This window comes from Amaranthus tricolor, chromosome 10 (assembly GCF_026212465.1).
Source record: "Amaranthus tricolor cultivar Red isolate AtriRed21 chromosome 10, ASM2621246v1, whole genome shotgun sequence".
NCBI lineage: Eukaryota > Viridiplantae > Streptophyta > Magnoliopsida > Caryophyllales > Amaranthaceae > Amaranthus > Amaranthus tricolor.
The window spans coordinates 4262595-4275861 of record NC_080056.1 but is presented as its reverse complement, the minus strand read 5'-3'; the positions used below and the strand labels follow the sequence as shown (position 1 = coordinate 4275861).

The window sequence follows — 13267 nt, the reverse complement described above, 5'->3', positions numbered from 1 at the left end:
ACAACCAAAACATCAGTATATTTTCTGATTTGTATTGATATAGTGAATAAAACCTTACAAATCTAGACAGAGTAAATAAGTCCTAACGTTTAGTTAAGATTTGGTTGTGTCCTCTACCCTTTTAGCAAATTAAAAATATAGGAGTGGCAATGGCATTACTCGGGAAATTAACATAGTGAAATTAACTGAATCCTATTAGTCATACTAGTGAAATTAACAATGATTAACTGAATCCTATTAGTCACACTAGTGAAATTAACATAGTAACTGAATCCAATAGGCAAATTAAAGTAATTGATCCAATAAAAAGAAATCAATCAAAGATTTTACTATTAAAAGAAGACTAAAACACTGAAATCTAAAGGTCCGGAAATAAAAATAAAATTCCTGAACATATAAACTATTTCCATCTAGTTGGACTTTTGGTGCTTGCACGTCGTGAATAATTGTGCTCTTTCAGTTTTGCATCTAGTTGGCTAGTCTACTTGTTAATAATTATTTGATGCTCTATTGTCTAGGAATATGCTTTAACATGACAAAAATGGCATTTACATGTAAAAACAAGGACAAGATAGAAGGCATGTAAAATATGTTCTCTAAATAATACCAAGAAAGAAAAATATTTCCCAAAAGTATGGCAATGCAAACAAAGATTTTAAACCCCCCACCCCCCACATCAGTCAAAAAGTTAAAAGAGTTCAATCTAATGGTCCAGAATGCAGATCAGAAAGAAAAACAGTAATAAGTAATCAAATATATACTTGATCTGTTTTTTTATTGTATTTCTAAATTCTCCCAAAAGCTCTTACATAGAAGGAGAAACCAAGAACAAGAAGAACGTAGTTCGTAATTGTCAACAAACACAAAATTATTCATGAATGGCACTATAAACACCGATCTTTAATTTTCAAACCAGTAAGGAAATTGCAAACTTCCATATACTCGACTTATTCTCACTGTAATGGATACAAATACAAGTTATACACTTAACAATATGGCTAACGAAAACCACGATACTCCAGTATATGACATAAATACTAAAGCAAAAATCAAGAGGAAAGTAAAAACCTTCAGATCGTTGAAACAGGTGGCAATTCTTTCATCTGCTTTCTGCAGTTTCTGCACCCATTTATTTTCAGTAGCAAGTTTCCTTCTTTGATGAGCCATAATCCACTTGTCAGTCAGAGTATACGTAGGAGAAGGGGTCAAGCTAGCAGATATTAACTTTTCTTCCTCATTAAGTTCCAAAGGTTTATCCAGAGGAGCAAGAGAGCTAGATTCCTTGAGCATGTAACTTGAATTGGACACAGGGACTACTTTTGAACCATCTATGGTAGAATCAGTTTGATTGTCGGAAGCACCGTTACCATCTGCACATCATACTACGACATGAGTAGCATGCTTCTCAGGCAAGATTGCAACAATTAAAACAAAGAATATATGCACATGAAAATGACTGGCTGCTCACAGATACTGAAGGAAAAAAAACTAATGTAACATCTGCTACATATAATGGATCTTATTTCTAAAAAACACACTCTCCACAGGCTGGGGCACAGGGCTATCAAATGGTCGCAAAACACTTCAATGCATTATTGATATAAATAATGATGCAATTCCGAACAGTGGCAGACAAGGATGTGGCTTACAAGCATCGTAGATCTATTGCCAGTTTTACACCTTACTTTTTATTTGTGTAAGTCATCTAGTGATTAAGCTTTTGAATAAGATTAGTTTGATGTCATTTATTAGCTACTCTGCTACTGTATTTCATCGTCACCATTCATCAGTATGCTACCCACCAGTTTAATTCAACACAGTACTTCCAACCCACCCACACGTTTTCAGTTATCTAAAAATATTATAATCTATAACCACGGAGTAAACCATGTATCTCTTTTAAACAGAATAACGTTCCACCTATATCCATTTTTAGAAAAAAAAAAGAATAATAATAATTATTATTATTATTATTATTATTATTATTACTATTATTATTATTATTATTATTATTATTATTATTATTATTATTATTAGTAGTAGTAGTAGTAGTATTTAAAACTATGCTATCTATAAAGGTGATGTTACTAATCATGAACTTGTAATCTTTTTCTGTTTGCAAGACCACATTCTCTTCACGAGTTTAAGTTACACCATATTATATCCATAGCACTTACGCTCACCATGCAAGGCAGTTCTATGTAGCATACCGGCATCATTTATTGATCCTGCTCTATGATGCCCACTATCCGCGCCTTGTATTGACCTCCAAGAATTGGACACTTGATCAATGTGTTGTAGACTCTGGATATTGCTATCACGTTGAGGCAAAATTGAAGGACTCTCCTTGCTACTCCCTAATTCATTATGCATAGGGGTAGGCAACAACCCCCGAGAAATATCATTAGGATTAACTCTAGTCCATCTGATCATCTCAGGTTTCAGCTGCTTGTTCACACCAATAACAGAAGCAGCATAATTTACAGTTCCTGGCTGCAAATCTTCATGGAAATGAGTGACTGGGCTTCTCATTCCTAAAGAAACAGGCTGCAGTGAAGCTGTCATAAGTGAAGATGAGTTGGCTGTTTCCTGACACTCTGTATTAGGCTCTGAAATCCCATGTCCAAGAGGACCATGTTTCAGTTCTCCATCAGCATGAGAGAAGTTAGCCAATACACCAGGTTTTCCAACCATTAATTTCACATTTTCAGTTTCCTTTGAGTCAGCATCTCTGTTATTTACTGCAGAAATAGAATGAGCACCATCAATCTTCACATTAGCCAGACTACCTTGTGGCAGAGGGAGCTGAGATATACTGCTTGACTCTAGAGTGCTTTGTTGTTTCTTCTTATCTTTGAGTAGATCATTTTGAGCTCCATCAACAATACTACTGGTTCCTAACAGAATGAAGAATATATATTAGCACATTCCAAATTGTGAAACACCAAACTTTTGGTAATTCTTAATCATTCCACATGTGATTTTATAAAAAAGAATATGAACAATGATACGAAGAGCGGAAAAAACCTTCTTTAGGAAAGATGTTTCCTAGTGCAATCTCTAGATGAAGTCTATTGAGGGGCCTTCCATCTCTATGCACAACAAAAGCAGTATACCAACAATTAGATAACGAAATTCTTTTACATTCTTTAGCAAATTCTTCCTATATATTTACATCATAATGCGAACCTGAAAGCTAAGAAGACCAGACATTGGGCTCTCAATTGCTTCAAATGATGCTCTTTGAAAGGCATGCTTGTTACTGTAACAGGATTTGATGAAAATTTTCCTGTATCTCTAGCCACTGAACTTCCAGGTATTCCCATTTCACAGAGATTGCTGGGATTACCACCCTTAACACAATACCAAGAAACAACAAATTTAGGGACATCTTAAGCTTATAAGTCCAGAAGTGGGACTCTTAACATGAAAATGACACCTTCAAAGTTCAAATTGAAAAAAATGAAAATCTACATCTGGGTCAGAAAAAAGAAACAAATTTCAAGCATCTAATACAATCTTGAAGAGGATTCCATTTTCTCCCAAAATTCCTACAAAAAGTGACAAGAAACAACCAGCATCCATGACTATGGAATGGAATTTCAGGGGTTTAAAATAAATAAATGGGCTTTGTTTGTCACAAAACTTGCATGAAAATTCTTTGGAACCAAAGAAGAGTATAGAACCTCACGGCTTGAATTAGTTATAGATGGTTTAGGACTTCTCTAAAGGGTCTAGGCTTACACGCTTTAGGAAGGGTCTAGAACACTCTTGAATGAGGTTGTAAATAAGGAAAGATTCTAGGACCCTAGGTGGTTCTAGAGTGGGTCCATAAATCTCTTTAATTAACTTCAAATAAATAGATGTGTCTTGACTATTCTGGGAGAAGTGCCTCTAGAACATGTCTAGAAGCATGTACTTATGTTTAGGATATACCATAATAAAAATTAAGGCCACATTGAAAAGTTGTACAATAAACCCATATTTTAGGCCGCATCAAGTGATATTTCATGGTTTAAGCTGATAGTTGGCAGTATAATGTAATAGATTGGCTCAGACCCGTTACCGAAACTGATAGTATGGACACTTCAAGTCTGCCCACTAACTCCCAAAATGACACTTCCTTTATTATTCAATTAATCAAGAGCTAATGAATTATTATAAGGGTGGCTCTACATATAGCCTAAGCCCCCAAAAGACAATTAAAAGATAACAACTATTCTAATTACAAAGTACAAACACTAATTAACATGAAATGTCGATAATGCCCTTGGAGCCTTTGACCCGATTCATGACATATAACAATCGCATCACCCCGTTAACGCACCACCATATCCGTCATTGCATTTTTGCACTATGGGATGTACGCCCTATCTCTATGAAATTGCACCTATTTCTAAGGAAAAACTACCATGAATAATACAATCTTTCAGCTTTTTCTCTACAATAATACTAACTTTTGATTAACTATGAATAATACGAACTAAAGGTTATATTTTCTTCTAGCATCCAAAATTACCTGCAACATATTAAACAGGTCAATTAGCAAAAAAATAATTTTAAAAATAAAATAAAATAAAACAAAATCATCCTTCCCTCTTTCCCCTACCAGTGGCCCACCCTAGCAGCCACCACCTCCCCAACCCTTCCCCAGCAACCTTCTCCCTCCCACTGTACCCGTACCCCATCGTACCACCTCCCCACCACTAAAAACATACACCTCTCCCCAACCCTTTCCCCTTTCCCTTCCCTTCCCCACCCCTTTCCCCATCTTAGCAACTTCCCACACCACCACACCACCGCAGAAGCCTCCCCCACCATACCCCCACTGACCATCACACCACCATACTCAGACCATCCCCTAGATTCTAGACTCACCCTTAAACCCAGACCCAACTTTAAACCCCAACCCACCTTCGAATGAAAGTCGAACCCACAACTCACTGTTTAGTGGATATGGGATCGTAGTTGCTGTGGAAGCGCAGGTGGGGTGGGGGTGGGGGTGGGGGGGTTGGGAAAACAGTTCATGTGGGGCGAGGGTTGGGGTGGCGGTGGGAGAGGTGGAAGGAATGGGATGAGGGGTTAGGGAGGGTTTAATTTTAATATATATTTCTTTTCTTTTTTAATTTTAATTTATCTTTATTTTTTAGCCAAATTACCTATAACAATAGGTTGGGTAACCTGTTTGGATGCTAGAGGAGAACAAGGCTAAAAGTTAGTACTATTTATGGTTAATCAAAAGTTGGTATTATTGTAGGGAAAAAATTAAAAGGTTATATTATCCATGGTAATTTTTCCTATTTCTAAATAGGTTTGTCCCACTTACTTGGAACTCTTTCCTATCTTAGCAATGGTCCCACTCTTTTTCTTTTAACCTCATACATAAGCTTATTTTCTATCTTCATATGATAGACTCATTTCTTTCAACCACTTATATTTTATCTTATTCACTACAAATTAATACGACACTTAAAACAAGGAGGTACTATTTCATGGGGAGAGTGACTGAGTAAAACCAGGCATAATAGGAGCCATATTTTGAGGTTAGATTCCTCTAGAATTTGTCTATGAATGGCATCAATGATCATTTTTACAAAGTACTTAAGTAAATGCAAGAGAAGTTCCTCAAACAATCAAAAGCTCTCTTATTAATATAAATTGTTCCCACAAATAACTTCATAAGAGTGAATATTAGCGACCACGCCACTAAGGTGTACCATTAAGTATAAATTAAGATGTATAACAAGCTAAAAGGCCTAGCTTGGTGTACAACTTAGCTGCATATGACATAGTGAGATATAAAACTCAGGTTATACACAATGACCATGGCTTTGCTAAACATGTGGATCATCTAAGAGTATACTAGCAGGGTATTATTCCCGGCACATAAAAAATTACATCAGGAGCTTTCATGAAATTAAGTTGAGAACAAAAAAAGGATATGAATTTAACATGAATGGACTATATAAGTTCAAGACTTCAAGTCAAAAACAAGGATCAATATACACATTCGAAGTAGAGCAGTGATCCAATTCCAAACTTCAATTAACAAAAAAAATTTTCCAAGAGTCAAAACCTATATAGATAATTCAGACCACATGACGACTCAGAAACAAGTAAATTACTTTGTATAATTCATATTATCTTTCATTCCCACAAGAAAAAATTTCATTCAACATAGGGGGACAAGACGTCTACCACTAAAAGGCAAAAGATAAAAACTCCAATCAAAATCATGACATGCTATATGCTCCACAAGCGAAAGCCCATATAGAAGCTAAACAAACCATTTTCACCTAAAGTAGCTAAAATATAATTTTAGGACATAATTTTTTCCTAATACTAATTTACTAAAACCTCCATCTCCACATGTATTATCTTACATCAGTCTACTCTCAGTGTAATCCTAGTAGATGGCCCCCACCCTCCTCGAAAACACACTCATGCACCTTTCCACCCCCTGGGAGCACAGCAATGAAGTGGCAAAAGAAAGTGGGTAAGCAAGAAAATTGCAAAAGGATCAAGAAAGACTATTAAATTCTATCACCTGGGAAATTCGGTCAACATTTGCTGGTGTATGTGAAATTCCAGTGGCATCCAAAGAAGCTGATGCGAAGTTGCTCAATACTCCAACTTGAATACCAGACGATGGGGGGGCTGGAACAGCTCTCTCCCGAAAACCAGTTGCAAATCCTTGCTTCCAGGATTCAGCATCAGCTACAAAAATAAAGATGGACACATCAATGAAATAAACCAAGCATGAAACCAAGTTTTTTTTGTCTTTTATCTGACAGCAGCAATAGTAGATTGTACTATTGGAGCTTTTCCTTTTTGTCTTGTGATCTTGCGACTCAACTAGCCCACACTACCTTTCCCTTCATGCCACATCAGAGGTAATTCTACTTAGGTTTTCAAATTTTGATTTTGTATCTTCCATGGGTCACAAATAAGCCTCCTTTCCTCTCCTGACGTATTCAGACAACGTGGCCGACACTTTTACAATTAGGGTACCAGAATGTTTTTGTATTTAAATAATATATATATATATATATATATATATATATATATATATATATATATATATATATATATATATATATATATATATTACAAGTTTGCAACTTATCTCTACTTTAGATTGTTAAGCCTATAATACAATATATCAGCCACAACACCCAGTCCCAATCACGTGGTAAAGGTTTTAGAGGTTACCAGCAACATAAGCAATGATAATCCAACTACTTTTGTGAAATTCGTGAACTCCCCTAACAAATCAAAATAAGAAAAGCTACTGAAAACTAAATTCAAGAGATAATTCTAGCTCAAAGTCAAGTTCAAATCCAGCCTTGAGCCAAGCCAATCTACATTTCAGTTTCCCAAGATCAAGTTAAGCCTAAATTTTAAAGCTCATTGAGCTTCAAATTCAAGTTAAACATTTTTTTAGCCATGCTTGCTCCTCAATATCAAGACATTAGCACCCTTTATTCTCACATATAAAAGGATATTTCAATGGTAGTAGGAAATATAAAATAACCTTACCACTTAATTAAGAATGTTTAACGAACATTTTGGAAATGATTCTTTAATTTAGAGATAACAGTACTTAGAACTACTTGACACCAATGGAGCAATATAATGAAGTTGGTGCTGTGAGAACATTAAAGTGGAGGCGCGAAATCCAAATTGACAAGGAGTACGTAAAATGTACAATGTACATAGAAGAGCTTAACAATATTTAAAGCTCTACCAATTATCAAACTTTTCAACCTTCACGTGGTAAAAATGCATCAAGAATAGAAGAAAAGAAATAACTCTAACTCAAAACCAAGGCAACAAACAGTTCTACACTCATAGCAAGAATCTAAAAAAAATCTCAAGTTGAAAAATACATGACTTCATAATCGCAAAAAGCCTTCCTCAATCATTGATGAACTTTCTCCTTCGTAAGCATGGGGATCGTGCGAACCGTATCCACAATGATGAAAGGGATCTAACTTTCTTAAGTGGTGAGTTGTTAATTGTTATTCTTAACAAGTGTGCTAATGTTAAGTACATAAACACATACAAACATATAAACTCTCCCCTCCTCCTTCTCACGCCCTGTAGCAACAGAGAAACACAAAAGCCAAAGTTGTGAATCATTACCAGGAAAAGTTCCTCCGGTAGATCTTTCCTTTCTTAAATCAGGCATGCCAGAATGGGATTCAGGCTTTTGGGTGATATCATCCGGTCCTTCTAAGCCAGATGAATCATTCCTCTTTCTCTTGATGTTGATTCTTTTAGAATCTTTCTGAATGCCTTGTTGCTCCCAGCCTGGTGCTTCACGTCTATCCTGTGAAAATGAGTTAGTAGACCTAGTGTCCATACTTGAAGGGCTCTCATGATCAAAAGACATTGCACTCCTTTGTGAAATAGATCCCTGGAAAGCATCATTCCCAGTATTGCTAGTAGTAGGCGGCCATCCTGAAGAAAAACCACCGGCTTTGGTTGTGTCATTTTCAATCATTCCTGTTTTAGAATCTGTCACAACTCCTAAAGACTGCGAACATCCTGCAAAATGCTTCTCCGTTTATGCAAACTAATCACATCAAATAACAAACATGCTAGAAAGATGAGAATAGAAAGAAGTTGTCAGCACCTGCTGATTGTGCTCTGGAAGACTCTCCCACATGAGATCCACTACTCAAAGGAACGCGTGATGACATCAAGGCCTCAATATCAAAGCCGTGTTGGCTAATAACTGTCTCCATAGCCCTTGTAAATTTGAAAATCAACAGGCATTTTATGTAAGCACTTTTACAGATCATAACTTTTATTTTGTCAGCTAAAGAGAAATTTCATAAAAATAATGGAGAGAGTGCATATGTAATCACAACAAATCATTAACACAACTCCTAACAAAAAGAAAAAGTTGTTCTGCTATTAGCACTGTTTTCAAATCAAAAACTATAGTCCATATGCAATTCCAAGGCCAATGAAAAGTAGCACCTAAGTATGCAACAAAAAAGTAATAACAGATGGTAAGGAACAGAAAGTAACGAGAACCAATAAAATATCCTAGAGACATCAACATTCATTAGATCAGGAATTATGCCATTACCTCACCAAAAAACCTTCATCAGAATTATAGTGGCATTTTCAACAATGTAGTAGACTAAAGAAGTCCAAAACAGAATGGTACATTATCACAAGTCGAGTACAATCGCGAAGTAATTACTGCAGATATTTGGGTAAAGGAGATTAGTATTAAATCTTAGAAGTGCATAGCAGGGCTGACTGGTAATAGCGAGTATTGTGCTAAAGGTTCTCTCGATTTTGGCTCCTAATCTATGTTAGCTTCTTAACTCAAGAAAATTTTAAGTGGTGAGCAGTATTTTAATAAGTTGTCTTAAACTTGCACAATTTGATGATGATTGTTCACCGAAATGGTTTGTAGAAATTAAATAAAGCAAAAACATGACCTCAACCATTTCAAATCCTTCCAAGTTGTGATATACGACCACAACTAGAGTGCAAGTGATACAAACTACGTTGCATGCTTTAATCTACAACAGGCAGAGAAGAGCGATCCATATTTCAATTTGTCAAAAGTTTGATAGTGAGCCATTTCACCAATTTGCACATTCCAGATAATTGTTACCAGAAGGACAAGTTAGTTAGGCATCACTAAACTGTACCATCCAACTGTGATGCCTCCTGCCCTCCTGTCACTCACAAAGAGTAATCAAAGAACACACAAACTGAACACAAGATTTATCACACGGCTTTGAGTGTCGTATAAACTCCCACACAACTTTGAGTGTTGCGTAAACTCCTTATTTCTGAATTCTCAATTCCAATTACAAGACAAGACAATACATAGAGAGGCTATCCCTATTTATAGTCCTCTAATCCTAAGACACTTGAGCCCAACTAACAAGAATAAGGGCCCACTAAGAATATAACAAAATAGCAGAAATAACCGAAAATATTTATTTCTAAATATTTTCGCCACACGACCCTAAAACTAACATGACACCTATTGACTTCGTATCTTCCTTCTTTGATATTTTTTGATTATCTCAGGTGCCTTGGATGTTACATCAACTTCACATTTTGAATCATTCAAAATGACTCACCCCAGTAAGTATTTATTGCACAACTCTACTAATACGTGCCCATAGATGATTTTAGTCTTCAGAACTCCTAGATATATGTATTTTTTCCAAGCATATCCCAATTGTAAAAATCAAAGTAGTCCCAAAAACTATGTTCTGTATTGAGGCCTACAGGAAAGGCAATTTCACAGAATCTAGAACATGTCCTGTCAATCAAGTGTCACTCCGTTGTGTATCCTACAGCAAACAGAACTTCATCTTCAAACTTCTGTTAATGATCAAAGATTTGGCCTGAACCTACTGATGTTTGGAGAAGATTCTTCCAACAATTTGCTAGTGTGTTGAAGGTGAAATAAAAATTTCCCAAAAAAAAGGTACCGGAACAGTAGCTTGTCAGAAAATGCTTGAATTTTAGTAGATTATGAATTTATTTCTCATTTGTAATGCAAGTCTTGGAAACTAATTTCAGTTAATTGGCAACTAACTCCAGTCTTCATACGTACAAGCATTTAGGTAGATATTTTACTCTAGAACCAGCATCAACTCCAAATATTAACCACGTCTAGAGCTGAATTCAACCACATAACAAAATAAACCCAACTAACCAAGCAGGGTCACCGAAGTAACCACAAAACAAAATAAACCCACATAACTCTGGAACAAGATCCAACAGCATTAACTAAGGCAATACATTAAGCGGATTCAATGAAATCACTCAGGAATACACAGATTTCCAAATTTGAATATCCACTATTGCAACTAGTAAGCTTTCAGCATGATATTGCACAATAAATAGATAATAAATAGTGAGAAAAGGGAATACAAGTAAAAATAGCTCACCTAGATATAACTTGGTACGGCATAGTATTTTCCTTCCCACTAGCTTTCATATGTTGCAATATCTAAACCCAAAGAAAAGGAGATCAACATTTGTGTGCATGCGTTATAAACATAAGTACCAAAATTCAAAGGTGGTTTAGTATGGTTTCAATCAGGGTTGTGGATTCACATGTGCGAAATAGGTTACTACAATACATGGTATAGTAATGAATTTTTGGTGTCTTTAAAGTATTTTGAAACAAATTTATTAAAGTTGTGATATTATTTAAGATTATTATAGGGGTATTTGGCAAAATAAATTTTAGCTTATTGTGTCACTAATGAATGGTTGGATGATCAAACTTTCTAATGCTAGTATTTAGTGGATAAGTTGGTTGATACTAACTTGTTATGAATAAATTATTTTTGAACAAGTTACTCTTAACAATGTGTTAAAATTATAACCACTTCAATTAGCTACCATATTAGTTATTCGTTTGCAAAGCTCCAATAAAATGTCTCTAATATGTTTAAGACGGCTGTGATTCAATGGGTTCAGTTCAATCCAAACTAAATTCCAAAGGAATTGAAATAAATTAATGTCCTAGATACATTTTGCAACTTTCCGTAACATGAATGCACCCTCCAGCTAAGTAGTAAAGCAAATTTCAACTAATATCTCACTCCTTTCCTAATTTGTACCCTCTTTCACTCCTTGTTCTGCACTTAAAATTAAAAAATGATTGAAAACCAGTTTGTATTTCAAACTTCAAAATAATTGTATATATTATTGATTAGTAGATTCAGAAATTCGAAAAATCGTCGCACCACCACTGCAAAATTAAGGACATACCACATATAGTTTGGTGGCCAATTTAGCTGGTTCATCCTTAGAGTCTTGAATGAGTTTCTGCAAAAACTGTGCAGCTTCGAATTCAACATTATGAGGATCCGCCATCACTGCTAATATAACTGATCACCGAAAAGATACTAAAATCTTCATCATACACCTTTTTTACACCCAAATAAATTCAAAAAAATATGATATAATTAGAGAAAAACAAATCAATGACCAAATTGAGAATGAAGTTTGTATCTACAAAGTTGAAAACCCTAATTTCACTCACAATAAATTAAAACATGATTTAATCAAGCAGTTAAAACTTCATTTACTTCCAAGAAAAGCTGGTTTTCAAGCGTGACAGGCGATCAATTTTCCGACAAGTTCACCAGTGAAGAAGAATAAAAATACTCGTTATTATGTATGTTATGGAAAAACAGGGCTCCTCAAACTCTATTTCTTCACCCCTTTTCTTTCGCCTTGGATTTGAACTTTTCAACTCTCCCTTATTAACCATGTTATTTTATATTGTATTGGAATTTTACTTTTTTTACATCATTAACACTTGTCAACTTTTAAAAACAATATCGAGTCTAGTTTCGATTAGACTAAATCTCATATTCGCGTGTAAGTTTTTGAGTAGATCGTCAAGCTATTTTCTTGAAAATTTGAACAAAATAAATCTGAAAAAATTTTATTTCTAAGCCTTTTCAATCCAAGCATATGGTGAAAATTTTAAATAAATAAGCAAATTTAGATAAAAAAAAATAAAAAAATAAGTTTAGAGTACCCAGTCCGATATTATGTTTGGATATGTTCGTATGTAACAACAGCGGACCATTACTAAGTATGAGTCAAAAAGTCAGTCAAAGAATCGCGTCGCTGTTACTAACAGCAATTCATTACTTAAGTTGAGTTAACAAAATTTAGCCAAATAATTGCCCGCTCTTACTAACAGGGGCGATTAAGTTTACTTTTGTTGATTTTTTGATTGTTGTTAAATTTGAATGTTAATGACCCGTTATTACTAACAATGGGCGATCACTTAAATGAGTCAAAGAAAGTCAGTTTCGCAATCTCGCGCTCTTAGTAACAGCAAATGAAAACAAGCCCTTAACATTGGGCTAGAGGCGCTTATTTTTAGATATAAGTTTAACCGAAGCTTATTTATGATTTTCTTTTTTTTTTTTCTCAAAAAATGCTTATTTATTTCAAAATTTCGCATGTGGTATGGCAATATTTGTTTTGTAGTTGCTAACAGCAGGCGATTATAAAAATCGAGTCAAAAAGTCAACTAAATAGTCATCTGTTATTACTAACAGGGGGCGATTGTTGAATTGAATTATTTGACTTTAGTTGATTGTCGTTGACTCTGAATGTTAATGGTCTGATGTTAGAAATAGCAAACAATTGTTTTACCATATACCTTAATCTAAGCTTTTGTAATCGTTCGCATACGACCCGTTATTAGTAACAGCGGACGATTATTAAACTGATATTCTTTACTCTA

General features: G+C 35.0%; 1 protein-coding gene across 13 annotated transcripts in view; it reads right to left on the bottom strand.

Annotated features, from left to right (window-relative positions):
- Positions 1–12343, bottom strand: part of LOC130825186 (chromatin structure-remodeling complex protein SYD-like) — a 46577-nt gene extending 34234 nt beyond the window's left edge. For 4 of the 13 annotated variants that reach the window (XM_057690279.1, XM_057690287.1, XM_057690283.1 and 1 more), the window contains exons 1-10: positions 12044–12281; positions 11770–11926; positions 10938–10999; positions 8639–8754; positions 8146–8550; positions 6548–6717; positions 3190–3353; positions 3028–3092; positions 2178–2897; positions 1069–1370 (exon numbers count right to left, since the gene is read on the bottom strand). In XM_057690279.1, coding sequence (XP_057546262.1) covers positions 1069–1370; positions 2178–2897; positions 3028–3092; positions 3190–3353; positions 6548–6717; positions 8146–8550; positions 8639–8754; positions 10938–10999; positions 11770–11874 — 2109 coding nt within the window. In that variant the 5' untranslated portion in view covers positions 11875–11926; positions 12044–12281. Of the gene's footprint in view, positions 1–1068; positions 1371–2177; positions 2898–3027; positions 3093–3189; positions 3354–6547; positions 6718–8145; positions 8551–8638; positions 8755–10937; positions 11000–11769; positions 11927–12043 lie in introns of all 13 variants that reach the window. The other 9 variants (XM_057690290.1, XM_057690291.1, XM_057690285.1 and 6 more) reach the window with 7 other exon arrangements.
- Between the last annotated feature and the right edge of the window lie 924 nt (positions 12344–13267).